The sequence below is a fragment of the Neolamprologus brichardi genome, chromosome 8 (genome assembly GCF_056152115.1).
Source record: "Neolamprologus brichardi isolate AB-2024 chromosome 8, ASM5615211v1, whole genome shotgun sequence".
Taxonomy (NCBI): Eukaryota; Metazoa; Chordata; class Actinopteri; order Cichliformes; family Cichlidae; genus Neolamprologus; species Neolamprologus brichardi.
In genome coordinates, this window is record NC_142111.1 from 16,242,840 (window position 1) to 16,263,868 (window position 21,029).

Consider the following 21,029-nt stretch of genomic DNA (forward strand, 5'->3'; position numbering starts at 1 on the left):
TTTTCCTAAACCGCATTATTAGCCTAACTAAATGTGGGTTAAGAACGGTCCAATGCATTATCAAATATACCATCAGCTTTAAGGAAGAAATGTGGTTGGAAAACAAAAGAAACCCCAAAACTTTATCTACTTGATCTTGATAAGGGAAACAATCTGGTGAAATCAAATGGTAAGAAAACAACAGTAAATCTCACGGGTAGGTTTAATAGTGAAAATAGCAAAGTGAAGAGAATTCACTCAGAGACATTGGGACTAAACAGCTGAGTAGCCTTTAAAAAACATTAATCAGTGAGGATGATTGTTGGAGCAATAGAAAAAGGTCATTTACCATGTTCCAGGATGATCAGCCAGAAGAGAGGTGGAAAAAAGGGGTGATCCTAACATGCCTAGTGTCCTAGGGTTTTTTTGCCTTTTGAATTTGGAGCTTTTGCATTAATATTTGGATTCATATATTTATTGTGTTTCGAGTTCTTTTTCAATGTTGTTTTCCTTTGAGTAGCATATAGTATCTGGTTGTTTTTTTATGACTAGATTCTCAGTTTAGTTTTATCTTTAATGCCTTTTAATCTAGTTTCTGTTTCTGGTTATAGTTCTAGTTTATATTTAATTCCTTGAGTCATCATCCCACTGTCACTGTGTCCTTTTGTTTCTTGCTGTTAAGTCTATGTTTTAGGTCTTCCTGTTTTCTTTCAGTAGAATTCTTTCAGTGAATTTTTGGATTCGTTTATTCTCTTTCCTTATAGACTTTCCTTACTCCACTTAAATAAAAGTTGTTTTTGTTATTTATTAAGAGCCACATCGAGTCCTGCATTTGGGTCCTTCTGCCAACACCTTCTGTATGTCTACCGTACACGCCTGTGGGGACAGTGTTGTGATTTGGGGTTGCTTCACTTGGTTGCGTCTACATTCAGCAATGTTGCGTGCCCAAAACTTGGTCCGGCACGAGACATCATTTTAATACACGGATTGGCCACCATAGAGTTCAAGGAGAAGGGGACCTTTGACTGTTTGACCACAAAATACAAATCATTTCCTTTGAGTCCTAGTGGACATTTGTGACACAGACAGACAAGACGGCTCTACTATAATGATTATGTATTAATCACACAGTGTTTAGATTAGAATCAAGCTGTGATGATTTCTGCAGCACATTTTAAACGTCTTAACCCTTTTAGATAGAAAAGAAATGTCACATAATGACTCTCCGACTTTTTATAGCTGAGCAATTTAATCTTCAGTGGAAAACCTCCAATCCTCAGACTTCATTATCAAACAGAGCTATTAATAATACAATTTTATTAACCAAATTTTATTTGCCTCGCCCTAAAACAGACTGTTCCCATCACTTTTAAAATATGTTGTACTCTCATATATTATCCACTTGATAATCCCTTAAACCCATTAAAATAAGTGCAGTTTCCACATCCAAAACTACGACTTAATCCACTCCGAAAATGTCTTTTTCTCTCAGAATCCAGCTAAATGTGATTGTTCATAAAACAAATTGAATAAACAATGAAAGCAGGAAAACATAAATCATGATTTGGTTATGCAGTACCTCATGATGTTGGATGCATCCTCGGCATCGGGGTCAGCGCAGTATTTGTTGGCTAAGATCAAGCAGGCGTCAGCTGATTCAATCTAAAACAAAATTGCAAATAGCAAAGACAAAAATGAACAATCACATCAAGTATTCAGTCAGACGATAACCGACAGTATTACAGAGGAAGAAGTATTGACAGTCAGGTACCTTGACTCTGGCCAGGTCATGTGGATTTAGGACAGATCCTTGGTAAAACTCTACCTGGGTGAAGTGGCGCTTGAACAAGGCTTCCAGCTCAAGATTAGGGGAAATACTGAGAGACAAAAAACAAACACTCTTAAATCAGAGAACTCTCTAATCTCCTAAAGTTTAGTTTGTTTTTTCCTCTTAAACAATGACATTTGCACAAAGTTTTGTACTTACTTATGGAGAAAAACAATTTCTACATTGACATCATCCCTGTCCTTGTGTAGGAAGTCTTTTAGAAAGTTGGATACACTTTCAAGTGTTATGTGACCACAAACCACGATGTGCCTAGAGAAAGGAAGTGCAGAACCATAAGGAAACTCAGAACAAAAGCACACATCTTTCATCTTTTCCATCTTCATCTTTGAGCTGAAATCAAAAGGTAAATGTGAGACGAGGGGCCTGTAACGGACATTTAGGTCAGTGATTTAGAATCTGTGATAAAAACTATGATAGAGGAGGGATGAAACCCAGAGAGCTCTCTGAATTTCAGTATCAGATTATAAAGGATCAGTTTACTTAGATGAAGATTATGAAATGAGCGCACAGTCTATGTCGATCCCTACATATCATAAACCCTTTATATAAAGAACCCAGTTCAGATTTTTTTTTTCCATCTGTGCTTAAAATATCTTTATTAATTTAATTATTCTGTGTAAATTATTTTGTATTTTGCACCGATTTGCAAGAACAGTCACAGCTGGAAATACTGCAGTGGTTCTTAAAGTACAAAATATGCATCAGTATCACTTTTATTTCTAACCCACTTGTTTTCTAATAATCTAGAGTAACAATAAGTAACTCAAAGAAAAACACATACTTTCCTGTAAGATACAAAAAAGCAATGATGCCGACAATTTTATCGAGCTTTTAAAATCGCCACAATAATAAGAAAAATGTTTTTAAAAAATTGTAATAAATGCAAAATAAGCATGATGTGATACTTTTTCTTCTCAATTTTTTTGCGATTTTAAATTTAAAAAAACCAAAAAAAAACAAGAAGCATATACTTGGTTTAAGAAAACTTCCCAAACCAAGTCTGGTTTCTTTCAAATCGTACCAAAAGCATGCTACCAGAAACCACGATTTTAAACTTCAAACTCCGAGGCATCTAGCCGAATCTCCCTGTCTTTAGGCTAGCTCCTATGGCTAAAAAGGTGTTGAAGGAGTAGTTTGGCATTTTGGAGAATACGCTTATTTACTTTCATATCAAAAGAAATATGCCATCGTACAATTTGCTTGCCTTCTCCTTAGCTGGGGAAACCAGCAGCCCTGGTTCTAGTTTGAGTTGAAGAAATCAACACCTCTCAAACTGCTTAAAAAATGTATTAATTAATTAAACAAATTCATACAGGCTGTAGTTTTTTGTTCGTTTGTTTTTTTCAGAAGGCATTGTGTACTTGCGTGTATTTTTCAGCTGCAATAACATCATTTGTTTTTAATTAATTCCGTTAATTGACGCCTTTATTTTGTGTTCTTTAATTCAATACGTAGTATTATTAGTTAGTGGTACACAATAGCATTCTCTGTGTTAAAAAAAAATAACAAAAAACAAGCTCAAATGTAGAATTTTGTGGGCAAGGACAAGAGCTCAGGGTTTTCAATAAAGCACAGGGAACAGAAACACAGCGGTGAGCCTCGTGGTGCCCGAAACTTTCTCCATTGGAAACAGGAACTTCTGATCTCAGTCTGCACTGATTTATACTGCTGTCAGATGGACTGATGTACTGCACCACGCCCTCCATGTATCACTTGCTGGAAAGCACATCGGCTCCATCTCCACTGCACTCAGACAGTAACGCATTTTCCGAGATGCTCTCACTTGTCTTCATTCTTTTCACATTTGTTGGTATTATAAGCAATAGCGCAACAATAAAAAATGCTGCAGAAGTGCAGGCTATGAATTTAGAAGTATAACTTGGTTTTCTGGCTATGGAAGAACATTTACATTTATTGTTATTAAGTATAAATTTATCCTTTTTCATGTATTTTAATTTTTTAGTTTGTTTATGAAAACTATTTTGTTTACTTTATTCTTGAGGCAGTCCTTCTGAAGTAACCATCAGGAAATGTGTTTTGTTTTTGGCATTTCCTCTCTGTAGCACAAACAGGTGCAGCTGCATCAATTCAAACTTAGTGCTGGAAGGCTTTATAACCCACTACCATGCAAGGCTAGCTGTTTTGGAACTTCACTTAATGTGGTGGAGCCTCCACACCACTGTGCAATAAGACTGAAAGTGTGTATGGCCTTTATATTGGATGAGGATTTCCTCATCCACACAGGGCCAAAGTGGAAAAAGTAATGAGCTGCCCTACTGCTTACTCAAGGCCAGATCATATTAGCAAAACTGGAGTGCCACACAGTGGGTGCCTCATGCACACCAGAAACTACTTGACCTCTCACAGAATAGACCCAGATACTTCTTGCAACCTGGGTAGCTTCATATTTAAGACAAAAAAGAAAAGCACTGTATGTTTTTATTTATTTAAAGGAGACTTATTAAGCTTTTCCTAGTTATTTGTCATATTGTTGCAAAGTTGGATGCTGATGATAAAGGTGGGCAAAGTTTCAAAGGTCAGCATATGTGTAATATGTGACACAAAAACTCAGTTTTTCAGACTACTGCAAATATTTCACAGTGTTTTTTTTTTTTACTTCTCATTCTGCATGAAGTCATTGAGAGGGGATATCTTTAATATGGTCATCTTGGGCACAAAGCTCTAGCTGTGAACACAGAGCTAAAACAGTCTATTTTAGCTAACAGATCAACTGAGGGGCTGCACCAATGACCAATGCCACATAAATGAGAATTTGAACTATGAATCATGCAAAAAGTCCAATAATAAAACACATGGGACAAGAAATGAACGTAAGAGTTCCCCTTTAACTTGAGGCAAGAAAGCTAATAAGAATATTCCTCAAACTGCCAAAGCACATCTTTTAAACTTCGCCTTCAGGGTGTAGGTCAGACTGAAGATTAAGGCCAAGACTGTTGAAATAGCAAAGCGTGGAAACATCACAAGTGGAGCAGGGCAATCAAAGTGTTTCCAGGCATACAAAAACTGATCTTAAGAAAAATCACTATGAAGCATGAAGCAATGGTACACAACAAAATGTATGACTTTAGCATTTTCTTCAGTGCTGAAAATGCAGGTGAGCTAAAGTATATGATTTTCTCAGAATTACTCATTGATGCCTAAATGGCTGCCCTTCAACCGAATTATATTATTACTGCATGTTATTATATAATGATTGAACTTTTAAAAATCATAATTATTTCTCACTGTGCGTCCTTGACATCCATATTGGTCTTTCTGTGTTGTGTTAAGTTAGCGCCAAAGTAATTTGTTTTTCTCGTTTTATCTTATTAAGACTGTTTGTCTGACATGAATTGGAGTTTGAGTGATGAAGGAGAGGATGGGTGAACAAAATGTAAAAAAAGAGAGAATAAATGGAAACACTTGATTAACAAACACACATTTGGCGCACACACACTAACAATAAGCAGCCTAATTACATCAAAAACATCCAGGATTTTCTCACAGTAAAATGATCAATCATGACAAAACTGTGAAATCTGGAAAGAAGGAAATTGTTCCCACTGTTTTGTTTAGAAATAAAAAAAAATTAATGTCCCTTTTAACTGGGTTGGTAGTTAGTCTGTTCCCTAGCAACCTCTAATGTAAGTAACTATTTGTATTGGGGAGGAGAGTCTGTGCATAACAATACCAGTAAAACCTTTAGTCATATCAATCTAGTTAAGCAAGATTACTCAAAGTAAAGCATAACTTTTAGATAGATAGATTTTAAATAGATGAAAATAGTGATTTATTAATAACTATTTTACAATAATAGTGATTTATTAATCACTATTTTACCTAGCTATGGATAACATGAACTTCTGATTGGCTACAGCTGTCCAGATCACTGTTTGAGGTATCAAAAACTGGTAGTAACCATTTTCATTACAGTCTTTCACTTCTTAACATAAAAAATAATATTTAAAATTAATTCTTTCCTCTTTTACATAAACTAAAAGTTAAACAGCAAAAATTAAGTTAATGTCAATTCAATTTTATTTATATAGCGCCAAATCACAACAACAGTCGCCTCAAGGTGCTTTATATTGTAAGGTAGACCCTACAATAATACATACAGAGGAAGAAACAACAACAATCATATGACCCCCTATGAGCAAGCACTTTGGTGACAGTGGGAAGGAAAAACTCCCTTTTAACAGGAAGAAACCTCCAGCAGAACCAGACTCAGGGAGGGGCAGGGCCATCTGAATGTTTTTATGCATTCAAGAATTTTTCTATGTAAAATGTTGATGCTTGAGTTTAGATGTCCTATGAGAGGGGATAAACTTTACACATAATGGAGTCTTAACCCATCACACTATTGCATTTTACTTTAAATACATAAGTATACATAAGTACATAAGTACTTATGTATAAGTATAATACATAAGTATCTCCTTTGACTACGATGACCTGGATGACTGAGAACCTTCACAGACATACATAAGTATGTATTAAAACTTTGAATAAGCATATTATTTGAATATTATTAAATTGGCTCAACTGACTATAGTTGTGGGGTAACCAGAGGTTTATGATGAGTTTGACATAGATACTGCTACTTATTAACATTACATGATTACTTTTTCTTCTTTTTTTTGAAGTTATATTGCTGCTGTACTGTATTGAACCACGATGACGCAATTTACACTTCAATCCATAAAAGGGATCGCTAAGCTACGTGACCTTTTGAGTCATTGGTATGGAGTCTACACAGCCTCTCCCCATTTTTGTTACAATGAAACAATTCCCAACAGGATAATCACAGTTTATGACACAGTGAGAAAATCCTACAAATGCCACTATTAAGCATGACAACAGTACATCGATATGATTACACTGAAAAATATCTGCCTTTTCAAGATATTTGTGGCTGTTATTTGAATTCCTAAAGTCATATTTTCTAAAAAAACAATTTTGGATTTTGGAAAATCTTTACCAAATCATTATTATTATAAATTCCTTTTATTATACAGTCAAGGCAAAAAGAAAGTACACCCTCTGTCAATTCTAAAGATTTACATATCAGGGCATAACAAAAATAATATTTAGCCCTTAACATGTTTTAAAGTTAGGCCAATACAACCTGGGATGACACAGTGACATATAACACCATGCCGTTATTTATTTATACCCTTACATTTGACTCTTTGGTATACAGGAGTTCATAGCTGACTCAAAGGCTGCAATGTGTCCAGGTTCATGCCTAAAATCATCACTCCTCCACCACCTTTGCTGGACAGTTGGAGCGAGTTGGGTATGTTGTGTTGCTGTGCATTGTGGCCACTTTGGTCCTCTCGGTCCAAACAATAGAAGACTTGCAGTTTGTTCAGATGCAACTTTGCAAAACCAAGCCATGCGTCCATGATCTTTTTAGAGAGAAGGGAAGCCATGAAAGTCTTTTTCTAATAGTACTATCACACACTTTAACATTTGCCATGATAACTAAGGCCTGTAGAGTCTGAGAAGTAGCTCTTCTGTTTGTTTTTTGCATTTTGAGCATCGCACAGTGTGACTTGGGGGTGAATTTGCTGGGACGTTCACTCCTTCATAGATTGGCAGCTGTCTTGGATGTTTCCCCTTCATCCTCACTGCAGAATAATGGACTTCAAATTGTTAGCAGGTGCTTTATAACCCTCCCCAGACTGTTGGGCACCAACAACTCCCTCTCTCTCTCTCATTGCTGATCTCTTGCTTTTTTGGCGTTGTGTTTACACACGCCTGAACGGGCCAGACCAGCAAACTGCCAAAACTTCTGCCACGCACTTTTGACCGTTAATGAAGTTCTTGTGATCATCAGCAACCTTGTAATTCCAATGGAAGCTGTAGACATGTACTGAGTTTTTCACACACTGCTTCTGCAACTTGGCTTAGTTTTTGATACGGTGTAATACTTTACTTAGTTTTAGGACCTTTTTTTATCGCCTGTATTTAAAAACTTAGAACTGACAAAGGGCATTCTTTTTACAATAACTGTAAATACTTACTGAAAACAGGTCACTTATTTTATGAAAATGACTTTTAGGACTCAGTAACAGACAATCACTTGCTTAAATGGAGATTTTTTTCCAGCGTAAAACCAGACATTCATTTATTCAAAATAAAAAAAATACTCCAGCAATGACAGCTTGTACACATCTAAAAGCAGCAGAAATAAATACACATTTATCATGGCCAAGTTCTTCAGTCACAGTGTGACTTTAATGCTCATTGAGATCATTACAATTCAAATCATAATCATGTCACCTCTTTATGAGAGGGCCACTTGAGTCACACAAAACCACACCATTACAAATCTGCTGTTTTGTCTGTCTGTTTGTTTGTTTTCTATTTTATTTATTTGTTTGACTTACTTTCTGCCTCTGGTCGAGTTATAACTCCCTCCATATTTCTTCCGATTAAGGATGAGAGCAGCAATTTCTGGCACGTAGCGAGCAAACATGGCCTACATGCATGGAAAAGAAAAAGAAAAGGGCATGCAGAGAAGGTTCTACTGCGGCGGAGGCAGTAGAGCCTCCTTGAATACTTACTTTCTCCCATTAACCGCACTATAGGAACCACCATATTTCTTGCGGTTTCCTATTAACTCTATGATTTCAGGGACGTAGCTTGCAAACATGGCCTAAGGAGAAGATAGGAGACAGAAGAAGAGACTAAAAAAAAGACAAGCAAAGAAGAGCAGGTCCTCTATTTTAACTTTAGAGAAATCTGTGAAGTCTGAAAGAGGAGCGCTACTCTACGAGTAGGTTTTTTTTATGTGTTAACAGGAAAACGGTAAAAGAGAAAAAGAAACGTGTAATTATTCAAATTGACTGAAGAAAATCATGTGAATGTAAGCTGAAGTTATGTCACAGTTACATTCACAATAGAGAAAAAGTATGACAATGGAATCCAGTTTAAAGGCTAATATTTTCAGATACTGAAAGAATAAAGGAGAAAAATGAAAGCAGATGAGCGATATGTTGAAGAAAAAGAAAAATTTGAAAAATTAAGAAAAAACCTTATGTGCCATGTTTCGCCCAACAAACACACGTCGGGTTGATTTCAGTAGCACAGCTCAATGGATGGCAAACAACTTATGGCTGCACGCCACTGCCCAACCACCTGAATATTCCTGCGTGGAGGAGGCAGACGTGCCAGCTTACAACAGATCCAAGAAATTAGTATAAAATTTGTTTTTGTTTTTCTTTTTACAGTGTTTTTAACAAAACACCTCAGCCTTTCCCCTTTCCCCAAGCTTAGAAAAATCTATCAGCATAAAATATATTTTGTATTTTGTTGTTCTGACCCTTCAAATTAATTACCAATCAATTCATCATTTAGACCTCTGCTTTTCATTGTATTGCCCTACAATAATAGAGAAATAAAGCTGCACAGTGCCCTCCAGTGGGCAAACTACACAATGTCGATTAAGACTTCTGGCTCTAATTTAACTAACAGTATAGATAACCACTCTCATTCTTAATGACGTGTAGCACAAAGCAAAATGCAATCGAAGGGAAAAGTGGGCCTGATTACACCCTTTGAAGGTCTGCAATTGGCTTGATGTCTGTTTCACACTGGTGATTTTACAGGCCACTGTGCAGGTGAATGAAAACTGAAATATTTGGAAAAAATCTTCACCAGAGATTATTATTAGCCTTTATTATGTTTACACTGGTCATCAGACAATACTTTCTTTCAGGTTGAAACATTATTTTATGGTTTTTTCGCATAATTTTGAGCAAAACGAAAACATTTCAGGTTTAGACGACTGAAAAGTTGCTTTAATATACCTCAGTCTTACCTCAGTTAAATCCAGGTATTTGATCATATTAAAGTACTGTATGTCCACGCTGAATAATACTTTATAATCCGGTTAACTTTGCCCTCTAAATTGTCATTGCCTATTTTCTTTATCAGGTAATTCGGGTCTGTGTTAAATCCCCGACGGGATATTTTCTGCCAGACTATTCTGAAAGTTGTGCAGGAAGAGGACAGCAATGTTGCTACATCCATATAAAGCTGGGCTGTCATGAATCAACTCTATCTCACTGTGTTTGTTGGAAAGAGGGAGGGAAGGCAGGAGGGTGGAGCCACCTGAAATCCGTAGTACCTTTACAGTTAATAACAGATGCAAAAATTCTCAAATATTCTACATGTCATTTAAATCAAAACTTCAGCATTATACCAAAATCAATGCTGCAACACTGTGGACAACTCATACAGTACATGACATGCAACATACTGTGGTGAAGTGGTGAGCCACAAATACACTTCAATGTGAACAACGGGTGAAGCGGGCGTCTCGACTTAAGTCCCAGCATTTATGTGATGGAGGATTTTAAGCGGGAATAAGTAATGAGAGGGATTTTTACCAAACCACCAAGGATGAAGAAGACCATAAACAGGCGGCCCAGGGTGGTTTTTGCATACACGTCTCCATAGCCAACAGTGGACATTGTAACCATGAGTAAGTAGACACATTCCCAGTAGGAAAGTGCCTGGGAATTTTGGAAGTTTTCCCAAGGATCCCCTGAGTTTTCCACCTGGAACAAAGATCAGAATTTACACAACGACCACGGAAACACACAGGTCTTTGATGAAGCAGTAAATAATTACTGATAATAGGCATCCAGTTGCTACACAGCACCACCACATTTTCACCTAACTTACCAAATGAATGAACCCTGCTGCAGTTAGCCATGTGCTTATGAAGATTGAACACAGGTTCACCAGCTTAATCGAGTTGCTATGTTAGAAAGAGCCAGACAACAGAAGATGAAGTATTAACTGTAGCTGTTACACCGGGATAATAAGGTACGTACAGCCAAACTGGAAGCCCTAGCTCACACAAAAATTCAGTCTATGCTTTAAAACACATAAGTCTGAGAGTGAAATCAGAATTAGGGTTCAACCTGAACTATTAAAATAAGCAACATGAGAGATTTAAGCTCTTAAAACCGTAGCTCCTACTCGAATTTATAGCTTGTACTTTTTCTTGTGTTATGGTTAGTCATGCTATTCTTGTTACATATGGCTTTGCAAAAAAAAAAAAAAAATCCAAGCAGGCTCCAAGATATTTTCATCATATACAGCTGAAAGTTAAACCTAATGTCAGTGTAAACAAATGCATTATAAAAGAGTCTGTTATCTTTAATGCGTACTATAATCAGGATTTATTAAGTATTGCATGTTAATGCAGTGCTGTCCCTGTTTGACTTCTATCCACTTCTTTGTCTGTTCTGTCAAGTGAGGATTATTCTAAAGCATGTCGATATACTCAAAGCTCTTTCTGACGTGACATCTGTGCAAAACTCTTTAATTCTAAGCAGAAGGGGCACAGCAGCAATCTCTTTTGTTCACGACTGCATGATATGGTACGGTGATATAGTTCAGTGTGCACAACGCAGTGCAGAGAAATACACTTGATGTCAGCGTTCGCCAAATGAAAGCTTGTGTTTATTTTGCTGTCAAAATAAAACTACATTCTTTCTTCGCTTGAAGCGAAAGGCAGGTGAAAAACAAACTGTCAGCTGTATGAACAAAAAAGAAGAAGAAAAAGCATCAAAAAACTTACCTTGTCTTTAGTATATTCAAAAACTGTAAAATTTCTGAGAACTGTATCAATCTTAAGGCCCTTAAAAACCTCAAACCTGTGAGAAAATAAACATAAAACACTGATTAGCAACAAGTCAGGCATCGTGAGTGATATCTGATCGTCATTTAACAACACCGTACCTTTCATACTTTCATCCATGTTTACAAGCTTCATTGGATTCATATTGACAAAAAGTAAAGTCCAACAGATCGACAGGTACTAAGCACTTAGGATATTAAAAGAAAATATTTGAAATATTTGTGGGGAAATAAAGCATAATAAAAAAAACACAAAACAAGCTCGGCATCCCAGATCTTCATCAACTCATAACACTGTGTTTTAATCTCAGGAGCCCCGCTCTGCACCGGCATCTACCTGATACGTGCGTCATTCCCAGTGGATAAAACTGAACGTGGACGAGATGAAAACCTGGATTAGAGTAAAGACAGGTGGATGCCGCCAAATTGAATGAGTAAACAGATGTGACGTCAAATCCTAAATTTGAGGGTATTTATTTGTTGGGAGAAATAAATGGAGCCGGTGCACGCTGCCAACAGTCCAAGGACGGCAGAACACCAACAAACGCCAGCCTGAGCTCCTGCTCATAATCACCACTTGGCTGTATTCACATTCAGGTTAAATGACGACCGTGTCATCGCGTGTTTAATGCCGTTACTGTCGATAAGCTCAGATGATCTGCCACAAAATCACATCTGATAAAGTCAAATATTTGCGCTACGCTTCGTCACCGCACTGCAGCAAACAGCCTGCTAAAGGGCGCCTCATATCTGTGCTTGAAATCTAAATGATTCATAGAACTCACTCGTTTTGAAGAAAGAAAAAAAAAGCTGCACCACTCACAGTGTTTGAGCTGCATAAAAAAATTAAACGCCACCTCAGCCAAGAGAGAGCAATCAAGTTAAATCCGTATCCCTCTGCATTAATTGGGATGATAAATTCTCCTGCTGGAGTGGATTTGTGTGAATGCCAAGTGACACAAATCAAAGACATTACAGGCAATCATTCAGTGAGAGAAAATAAAAATAAATCATCTTTTTTTTTTCTTTTTTTATAACAACTGTGTTATGCCTTGCCAAGCGAGTGTTTGCCAGATGGAGAGCATAGCACAGAGCAAATTTTGAACATGCTCCAGCTGACCCACAGCATCCAGCACAGGGCTTTAGAAAGAGATTCCCCTCCGCTCTCACGTCCTGAGGATCTTACCCCAGTAGGAGATTACATGGAAGCATGCACCGAAGCTGTAGCAAATGCTGTCCTGGTCCTCTTTATCAATCACCTGGCCGTGGCCCATCCTCACCCTGTAGCCATTCTGGAAGAGCTCCCCGGTGGATTTTTTCCGTCTTCTTGTACTAGAAACCTTCTGGGAGTGTGTGCCTCCATCAGGCCCCCTGTACACTAACATCTTAGTAGGAATCATGTCTAGAAATTGGGTGAAAGTCTTCAGCTTTAGTCCGAAATCTACTTCACATCCACGTCTTCACTGTTCTTCGTCTGCCTTACCAAATATTTCACATGAAAAAAAATTTAAAAATCTCCTCCAGAATATTAAAAAAAATTTAAAAAATCCACAAAAACAGCCAGGTGCTTTCATGGTTCATATTTGCACCCAACCGGCTCAAAAACAGGTCTTTTTTTCGAAGAAGCATTTTGATCTGATTTACCTCGGACCTTCACAGTATCCTCGTGGCGAGCTTAAAGCAAACCCTTTTCCCATCAGGATATTAGAGTGTAAGCTCCTTTAGGAATCATCCAGGGAAAGGAAGAGGCCAGACAGCAAGTCTGTCCATCAGCTGGCTTCACAATGTAACCATCCCAATAACACGGCAACTGCTGCTGACAAACCAAATTTCATTCTCTAATCTTGGAAAGGCACAGAATGTATTGTAGTCTCACATTTAGAGCAGGAAACAAGATGTCATGTGAACAGTAAAGCTGTGTAGGGAAAAATGAAAAGCTTTGGCAATCACTGTTGTGTTTTACTATGGATTTAGTGCTTCAACAATAATCCCTAAATTAATCGTAGCTGATGTAATAGCTGTTATTGTAGTTATACAAAAGAAAATACATGAACTGAAGTTCATTCATTCATTCATCCTTTTTAGTGCATTTCAGAATACAGAGCAGTTCAATTAAAGGACTCGTTTTAATATTTAAGTGATATTAAGAGTAATCTGAAGAGAACTAACTGAGAAAAGAGTGAAATTTTAAAAAGAGGGTTTTTTTACAGGTCCTGTAATTAACTGAAATGTATCTGGGCTCTTTATCCTCTTTATTTATTTAACATATATCACAAATATTTAAATTCGGTTACACTGGTGCACATCGGTGCAGTTAGAAAGGTACGTAAAAGAATAACAGAGCTGTAAAAAATAATCTGAGCTCATTTTACTACTTCAGGACTTCATTGTTCTTACTAATTCATGACTCAGATATCAGTCCACGAAGTGTTGCAAAGAGATGTAAGTGAAGGCGCCAAAAGCCAAAAACACTTGGAACCACAGATCAGTAAACTAAACATGCAAAATATGACATTTTTCTATGAGCAAATATGCATGTCAACTTACACTCACCAGCCACTTTTTTAGGTACACCTGTTCAACTGCTTGTCAATGCAAATATGTGATTAGCCATTCACATGGCAGAGTGCTTCAAAGTGATAAAAAGACCAAGATATGCAGAAAAGCATCTGTGGACAAACTCTGAAGCAGATGGGCTCCCACAGGAAAAGACCACATCAGATTCCACTCCTCAGCTAAGTTGTTTTTGTGGGGAATATTATCTTCACATACTGTGGGCCCCTTAGTAGCAACTGAGTATTATTTAAATGTCATGGCCCACCTGAGTATTGATGGTGATGATATTCATTACTTTATGACCATAGTGTAACCGTATCCTGATGGCTGCTTCCAGCAGGATAACATGCCATGTCACAAAGCACAAATCATTTCAAACAACAACAGAGCACCTTTGTTATGTTGTTGTATAGGAGATTGTGGATGTGCAGTTGACAAATCTGCAGCAATTGCATGATGCTGTCATATCACTATGGAACAAAATCTCTAAAGCATTTTTCCAGCAGCTTGTTCAACCTATGCCACAAAGAATTAAGGAAGTTCTAAAGCAAAACAGGGCAGAACCCAGTGCTAGTAAGGTGTACCTAATAAACTGTCCAGTGACTGCATACAAAGCATAAAAACCCAGAACCAAAAGCTATTATCTTTTCAGCTGCTGCAGTTTGTTTCTGCGTGAAATATCTGAAGGCATATTCTCCGCAACATCCAAAATGTGTGTCATGCTCGCACCCCGAAGCCTGTCATGCATCAATGAGCTTGTTAATGTGTGATAATATTGGTGCAAACTGGATGTATTTGTGTCAAAGCGTTCAGACAGCAGGACTGGCAGATTGGCAGTTCAGCTAAGCACTCAGTGAAATTTGGACTTTCGAAGGGAAGAGGCAATTCGACAGCAGCTGAGCCGGATGTGACCTCATCACTTGTTTGACCTCAGTTCAGCCACACACTAAATCCTCCATGACCAACTGCACCGACCATACTGAAAGAGATTAAGATGCTTTCCATTGAAAAAGAAAGAAAGAAAAAAAACAACAATAGATTTTTATGCTTGGAGTTAAGAGCGATCAGCAGAAATCATTTTTTTTCATCTGTAAAATTAAATAGACCACTCTATTCTATAAGTGTCCCAGTGAGCCAGCATGGGCAGGATGACACCCTCAAAACTAAAGCAGTTAAATGGAATAATTTAGTATGAATTACCAACAATTTTATTATTTACAGCTCTGCTTTTAATTCGCAAACCATGCCCGAATATCTTTGTTCTAAACCCTTGACAGTAGCCTACGAGTACTATATTAAAAAATAATATCCCGCATACAGCCTGCGCATGTGTAATTTCATTCTCTAGACATCCTTCTGTCTCCTGTCCATGCACCTGATGTGTGACAGGAAGCGCTCTGTTTTGGCTTGTATGAAATACAGTGAAATGAGTCACGCAGGGCTGAGCGAACAACAAAAGCAACAACACCTACACAAACAGTAACAGCGGAACAACGGGGTGCTAACAGTAATAACCGAATCTCAGTGCTGCTCACGCTGTTTGACAATTTAGCAAATGCAGCCTTAACCGAACAAACCTATGTACATAGGCAGATTCTCAGAAGGCTCCTGTTGGCTATATGAGTACTGACAAGAGAAATGTTGTCATATAATGTAAACTATTAGAGGCGTATCAAAATATATGTTGATATTATGACCATGATTTGAGTCATTTGCTAATCTGCGCTTCTTAGACATAAAGATATTAGAAGCGATCGACTGATAATGAAACAAACTGTGTGTCCGAACCACAATATCACTCTAACATTATGTGGATAATAGTGATTTAATCACTGTGACATGGCTGTTGTGTTTCTTGACAACAAGCAGACATATTTGTTGTGTTAGTAAGCCTTAGACTGCTATGATAGATGGAAAACCAACGCTGAAACTGAACAGAAGTGTTCCTACAGTGTCATTCTGCTCTGCTACGTGGATGAATGACTTTTACATCATCTCTAAATAAATATTCTTCTCTTTTGATGCACTGTCCATAAATGCTAACTGAGTTCCAAAAGCAAAGCAACAACCAGTGTGCACACATTGTGAAATTTTGCAGATTAAATAATCCAACAAAAACACAGAAATTGGACCAGACATCAAGTACAAGTACAAATACCATTAAGGAATTGATGAGTAACACAATAACTATATGTAAATGTATATAACACTATAGACAGTCTACTACCAAGCAAGTCTACAACATGTATAAATAAAATAACAATCTGATATCCAAAAGACAGCCGATCAGCTAAAACGCACGCTATACTCCCATGTGTCCACCAGATGGCAGCAACACCTGCTCAGTGAGAATGCACAGGCACATTATTGAAGTGTAGTAATCAGGCTGTTCTACTAACTTAAGAGGGTAGAAGTGTTTCATTGCTGAAAGCATAGCTGGTGTTGGTTATATGGAAGGTTTGTTCTTCAACCCCTCAACTTAATCCCCTAATTTCTCACAGACCTCTCCGAGTGATGAGCTTCAGACATTTAGAAGATTGACTTGCATTCTTGCGCTCGAGCCCTCAACAAAGCCTATTACCTTTTTTTATCCTTTCGTGTACTTTTCAGCCACACCGTGATTTCATTTGAGTGTTATTAACGGTGCCGCAGAGAGCTCTGCTGGAGAGGTGAAGGGTATGTGAATGACAACTGCAGTATAAAGCCTGCTAAGCACAAGACCGGGCCAAAGACATGGACTCAAGTGGCACACCTTTTCAGTCATACAACATTTGATCCCACGTTAAAGCAAGCCAGCATGAGTTCAGTGAACAAAGACAACAAAGCGTTTGAGTCATTATTGCTAATCAACTTACATGCTGTGCTGTACCAGAGGTTTTTGAAAATGATGCACAATTCCATCATGATAGTGAGAATCGTATTCCTCATGCACGTCATGCAATGTGTCAGCTTGAAGTTAATTTCATGACAAAAGCATCAAACTTATATGGCTAACAATAGGGGCGCACCAATGTCTGTCTTTGCAGCTTTAGTGATGTGCTGAGATTATCTGGTGTGCAAACGACAGCTGTTAGACTTGTTAAATCCACCAGGGGGCACTGCAGGCCGCTGGTAATTAAATGCTCATTGATTCACTGCCAGTAAAGAGAGCCTTCTTACCAAGCCAGCTCCTGTTCAGGTACACTGACACAAACACTGGAGGAACGGTGAAGAAGTCCACCACAGAGTTCACCTCCAGCCAGAACCACAGCTTGTCATTGGCAGCAATAAACTGCGAATACAAAGAGTAGAGTAAAAATTTAAAAAAGAGAGAAATTTGCTACTTTCAAATGAAAACACAAGAGAAAATCACAGAGGAAAATTCATAAATCTTCCCTTAACGGTTTCCCAATAAGGACGTAATCATGACTTCTTCTTTACCCTTATTAACAAGTTTTGACACCTTAATATATATCAGCAAAGATGTGGTTTGATGACCATTAGAATAGGTTCCTGGGTTTTTCCCAGGGTAGCTCCAGTTAAGCTGTATAGGCAAAGATCACCCTCACTAACTTCTGATGCACGCAGTCAGTTTGTTCTGGAAGCAAACATGACACAAACTGCTCAGTTTGGAAAAGAGAAACAAGGGCTACATATAGTAGGCATCCAACGGGGAAAGAGTTAACTGAGATGGGACTCTGAGTTCTACTTACACGGAGGCCAAAGTAGAGCAAGAAGAAGACGTTGAATGCCATGTCAATCTGCAACGTGAAGTCTTTGTAGAAGTTCTGACAGGACTCGATGGGACTGTTAGACAGAGACAAAAACAAAAGATGCTCATGTCCAAAGGCAGGTACTGACAATGGAGTGTGAAAACACAAGGTCATTTCTTTGAAATCAAAATGTTTCATGAAAAATAAAACATAAAAGATGCATTCTTCTTTTCCTGAAAATGCATTTTTAAGATTTCCAAAAAGAAGAGAAAAATAAGTGCTCAAAAAAGTGCAATAATAAGTGTTTTCCAATGTTTTTTTCTGTTGAGAAAGGGCATGCATTTATTGTCACACAAGCAGTAACTTGTTGCTGTACCTGATTAACCCTTAAATAACTGCAAAGCAATGTATCTGAAGAATATGTTGAATTCCCAGAGCAATATTTCACATTGAAACGGTGCCCCGTTCCCATGAGTCTTGCATTTCCCATCTGATATGCAAACATTTCGCATAAATATTAGATCAAACGTGATGGAAATGCAGAGGCAAAGCAGTATTTTAAGGGTTAAATGCATGCAGGGTTCATGTCTCTCTTTTGGTTTAATGAAATCAAGCAGCCATAGCAAATGCTAGCAATGTAGTGAAGTCTCACCCTTAATAAGCTTGTATCTGGCACAAAGAATTCAAATAAAGAGAAATAATTAACCAAGTAAATGTAATAGGTTAGTATGATTGCGTACCAATATTCATGTCCTGAAAGTAAAAAAAAAAAAAAAGCCTTAATTATTATTACTAACACCTAAAATGAAAACACAGGCTTAGTGCACATTTAAAATAGAACAAGACTGAGAAACAGTAAGGAGTTAAAGCATTAACTGATTAATAAATGTTTTAATGAACAGCTGATAATTTATGCAAACAGTGACTGTTAGTTGTGTTAAAGTGGGAATCTGCACTGTAGTAATGAATCGGTTAGTCAATCTAGAGCAAGTTCATGTACGACAATTTTGCTGCTTTTAGCCACAGATGAAAACTTTTGATTTTTTAGACCATTCATCATACAAATTATATTTGTCTATCTAAGCTCAAAGAACTTTTTTATCATGATTTTTTATTATTTTTGATTTCATCCACAAAATTGGCTGATAAACTTTTGGGTTTTTTTCCTGCAAGCAGAGACTGCACATAGAGTTCTTTTGAATCACATTAGCTCCAAGCAGGTATCTCTCATGGATTTAGCTTGTTGGCTCTCTTTACCTGCAGGGCCCCTACACTTAAATTCACAAGCTTCGCTAATGCACACTGTTCACCAGCTGCAGTTCTCCCCTGTGCTGTTTAATACCACTCGGATTAAGGCAAATTGCTTTTGTTACGTGAAAAAAAAACTCTAATAGCCTCCCTGTGATAAAACACTATCCCCGTGGAGTACACAAAGTGATTATTTTTTTGAACCAATCCGATACAGAGCAGTGACTCCCATTTGATCTTTAGCTTTAGCATCACTGATGTGATGATGACTGATAGCCGTCAGGTTTCATCCCAGTTCTATTTGAGGATCTATTCTCTAAACGTTAGCTATATAGAGACTTCATTATAGTTCTGTTCAATTTTAATGCTTAATTTTTTTCTACAACCTTCAATGACTCACTAAGATATTTAGTGATTCTAATTAAAATAAGACTTAGTAAACCTAGAATGGTTTGCATCCTCAGTGTACAACAATACAGTACTTAATGTCTGCATTCCTCTTTTTATCTATTCAAAATTTACAGAGAAGGTGGTGAAAAATAAAATCCTAACTCATTTTCTCCATGGCATCTCTAAGAATAGCCCATGCTGGATGGTTCTGCCCTCGTTCACCGTAATGACACATCGGTCCAGTAAATCCCCATCATTGCAGGATGACAGACCACACACAGGCAGATCTGCAGAGCTAAATAATTGAGTTCCAGCAGGCCTGGTTTGGAAGATGTCTAGGAGTGTTATGGATCATGAAACAGCCCCTGCCCACAGCAGATCTGGTCTCTCCCTCCTTCATTCAATTCAGGCTCAGATCAATCAAGATGGACCAGCTCGCATGTAATGGGGCTTAATGCTGTCTGACGATACTGTATGTGCATATATTTTGCAACGTAAAGGAATATTTTCATACAAATTCTGAGAATATTTAAGACTTTTATTGTTTCTACCAGCTCAAAAAGACAGATAATTACATCAGTTGGAGATCAAAATAGAGCTAAGAGGAGATTCTGGATGTATACATAACCACTTGTTTCAAATCCAACATAATTTCTTTTTGTCAGTGTTAATGTTCTCTTCACAAGTGGTGAAAAAAATCAGCTACTGCCTGTTAAAGGTAACTCTGGGTTTTGGTTTGTCACATGTACTGTATATAAAAGATGGACGTAGATTCCAGGTCTAAAAAAAGCCAAGTCAGTGTTCAGGTGCGCAGGCCTCAGTCACACAGTCACCCGGCCGGCAACCACATAGTATCCACTGGGTGCTACAGGGAAATGTGTATTCCTCAACAGGTTGGCGAGCTAGTTAAAATCAGTCTAAGATGGTGATACATCAAAGACCTCCTCCTGATTGCTTTGGTTGCTAACAGATTGGCATAGTTTCCCATAGTCTGCATGGAAGATGTCCGCTTGTCTGCAAACACTCACTAATTATCCACGAACTCTAGTGAAGCTTGAAAAATTGCGACACAAACCTACAAGTTGTACTGTACCACTGAAACCAACATGTTTCAAAAAGTAGCGATTAGTTGCAGAGTGTTTTCAGATAAGTCTGCATCTTCTATGCAAACTATGTGTGATGTCAGTACCTCAAGGAGGCTTTTGCTGCAGCATCTTTTGATTGCAATTCAGTTTCATCACTGGTAACCACTGGTAACTTTTATTTGGGAAACACACATTTTTCCCTAGTGAACAGTGGTTGCAAGGTGGTTGCCAACTGGTCTCTAGGGCTATGTGACTGGGACTTGGATCTGCATTCTTTCTAATAAATTCATCATTAAAGAGCCTACTGATGAGTTTACGGTGTGAACTGAATAAAAAAAAGGTGGTCCATTTTGTAAATATGGTCAAAAAGGAGGAAAAGCAGGATATGATTTGACAGCACGATAGCTATGTCCATCTTCTATATACAATCTAAGTTTGTTAGCTGTATATGAAGTCTAGAATCTTTGAGTGTTTAAAGTCATTATTGAAATAAACAACCAAACTATTTAAAACTAAGAAGATAAAATGAAAACATGTAATAGTTTGTTAGTATGGGACATCTCTCCAGCT

General features: G+C 37.7%; 1 protein-coding gene across 9 annotated transcripts in view; it reads right to left on the reverse strand.

Annotated features, from left to right (window-relative positions):
- Positions 1–21,029, reverse strand: part of LOC102789302 (calcium-activated potassium channel subunit alpha-1a) — a 97,839-nt gene that overhangs the window by 33,703 nt on the left and 43,107 nt on the right. For 7 of the 9 annotated variants that reach the window (XM_035907855.2, XM_035907854.2, XM_006791121.3 and 4 more), the window contains exons 4-12: positions 17,737–17,830; positions 17,204–17,315; positions 11,430–11,505; positions 10,526–10,601; positions 10,228–10,398; positions 8,401–8,492; positions 1,967–2,077; positions 1,751–1,856; positions 1,559–1,641 (exon numbers count right to left, since the gene is read on the reverse strand). In XM_035907855.2, the coding sequence (XP_035763748.1) occupies positions 1,559–1,641; positions 1,751–1,856; positions 1,967–2,077; positions 8,401–8,492; positions 10,228–10,398; positions 10,526–10,601; positions 11,430–11,505; positions 17,204–17,315; positions 17,737–17,830 (921 nt within the window). Of the gene's footprint in view, positions 1–1,558; positions 1,642–1,750; positions 1,857–1,966; positions 2,078–8,223; positions 8,316–8,400; positions 8,493–10,227; positions 10,399–10,525; positions 10,602–11,429; positions 11,506–17,203; positions 17,316–17,736; positions 17,831–21,029 lie in introns of all 9 variants that reach the window. The other 2 variants (XM_087844705.1, XM_087844702.1) reach the window with 1 other exon arrangement.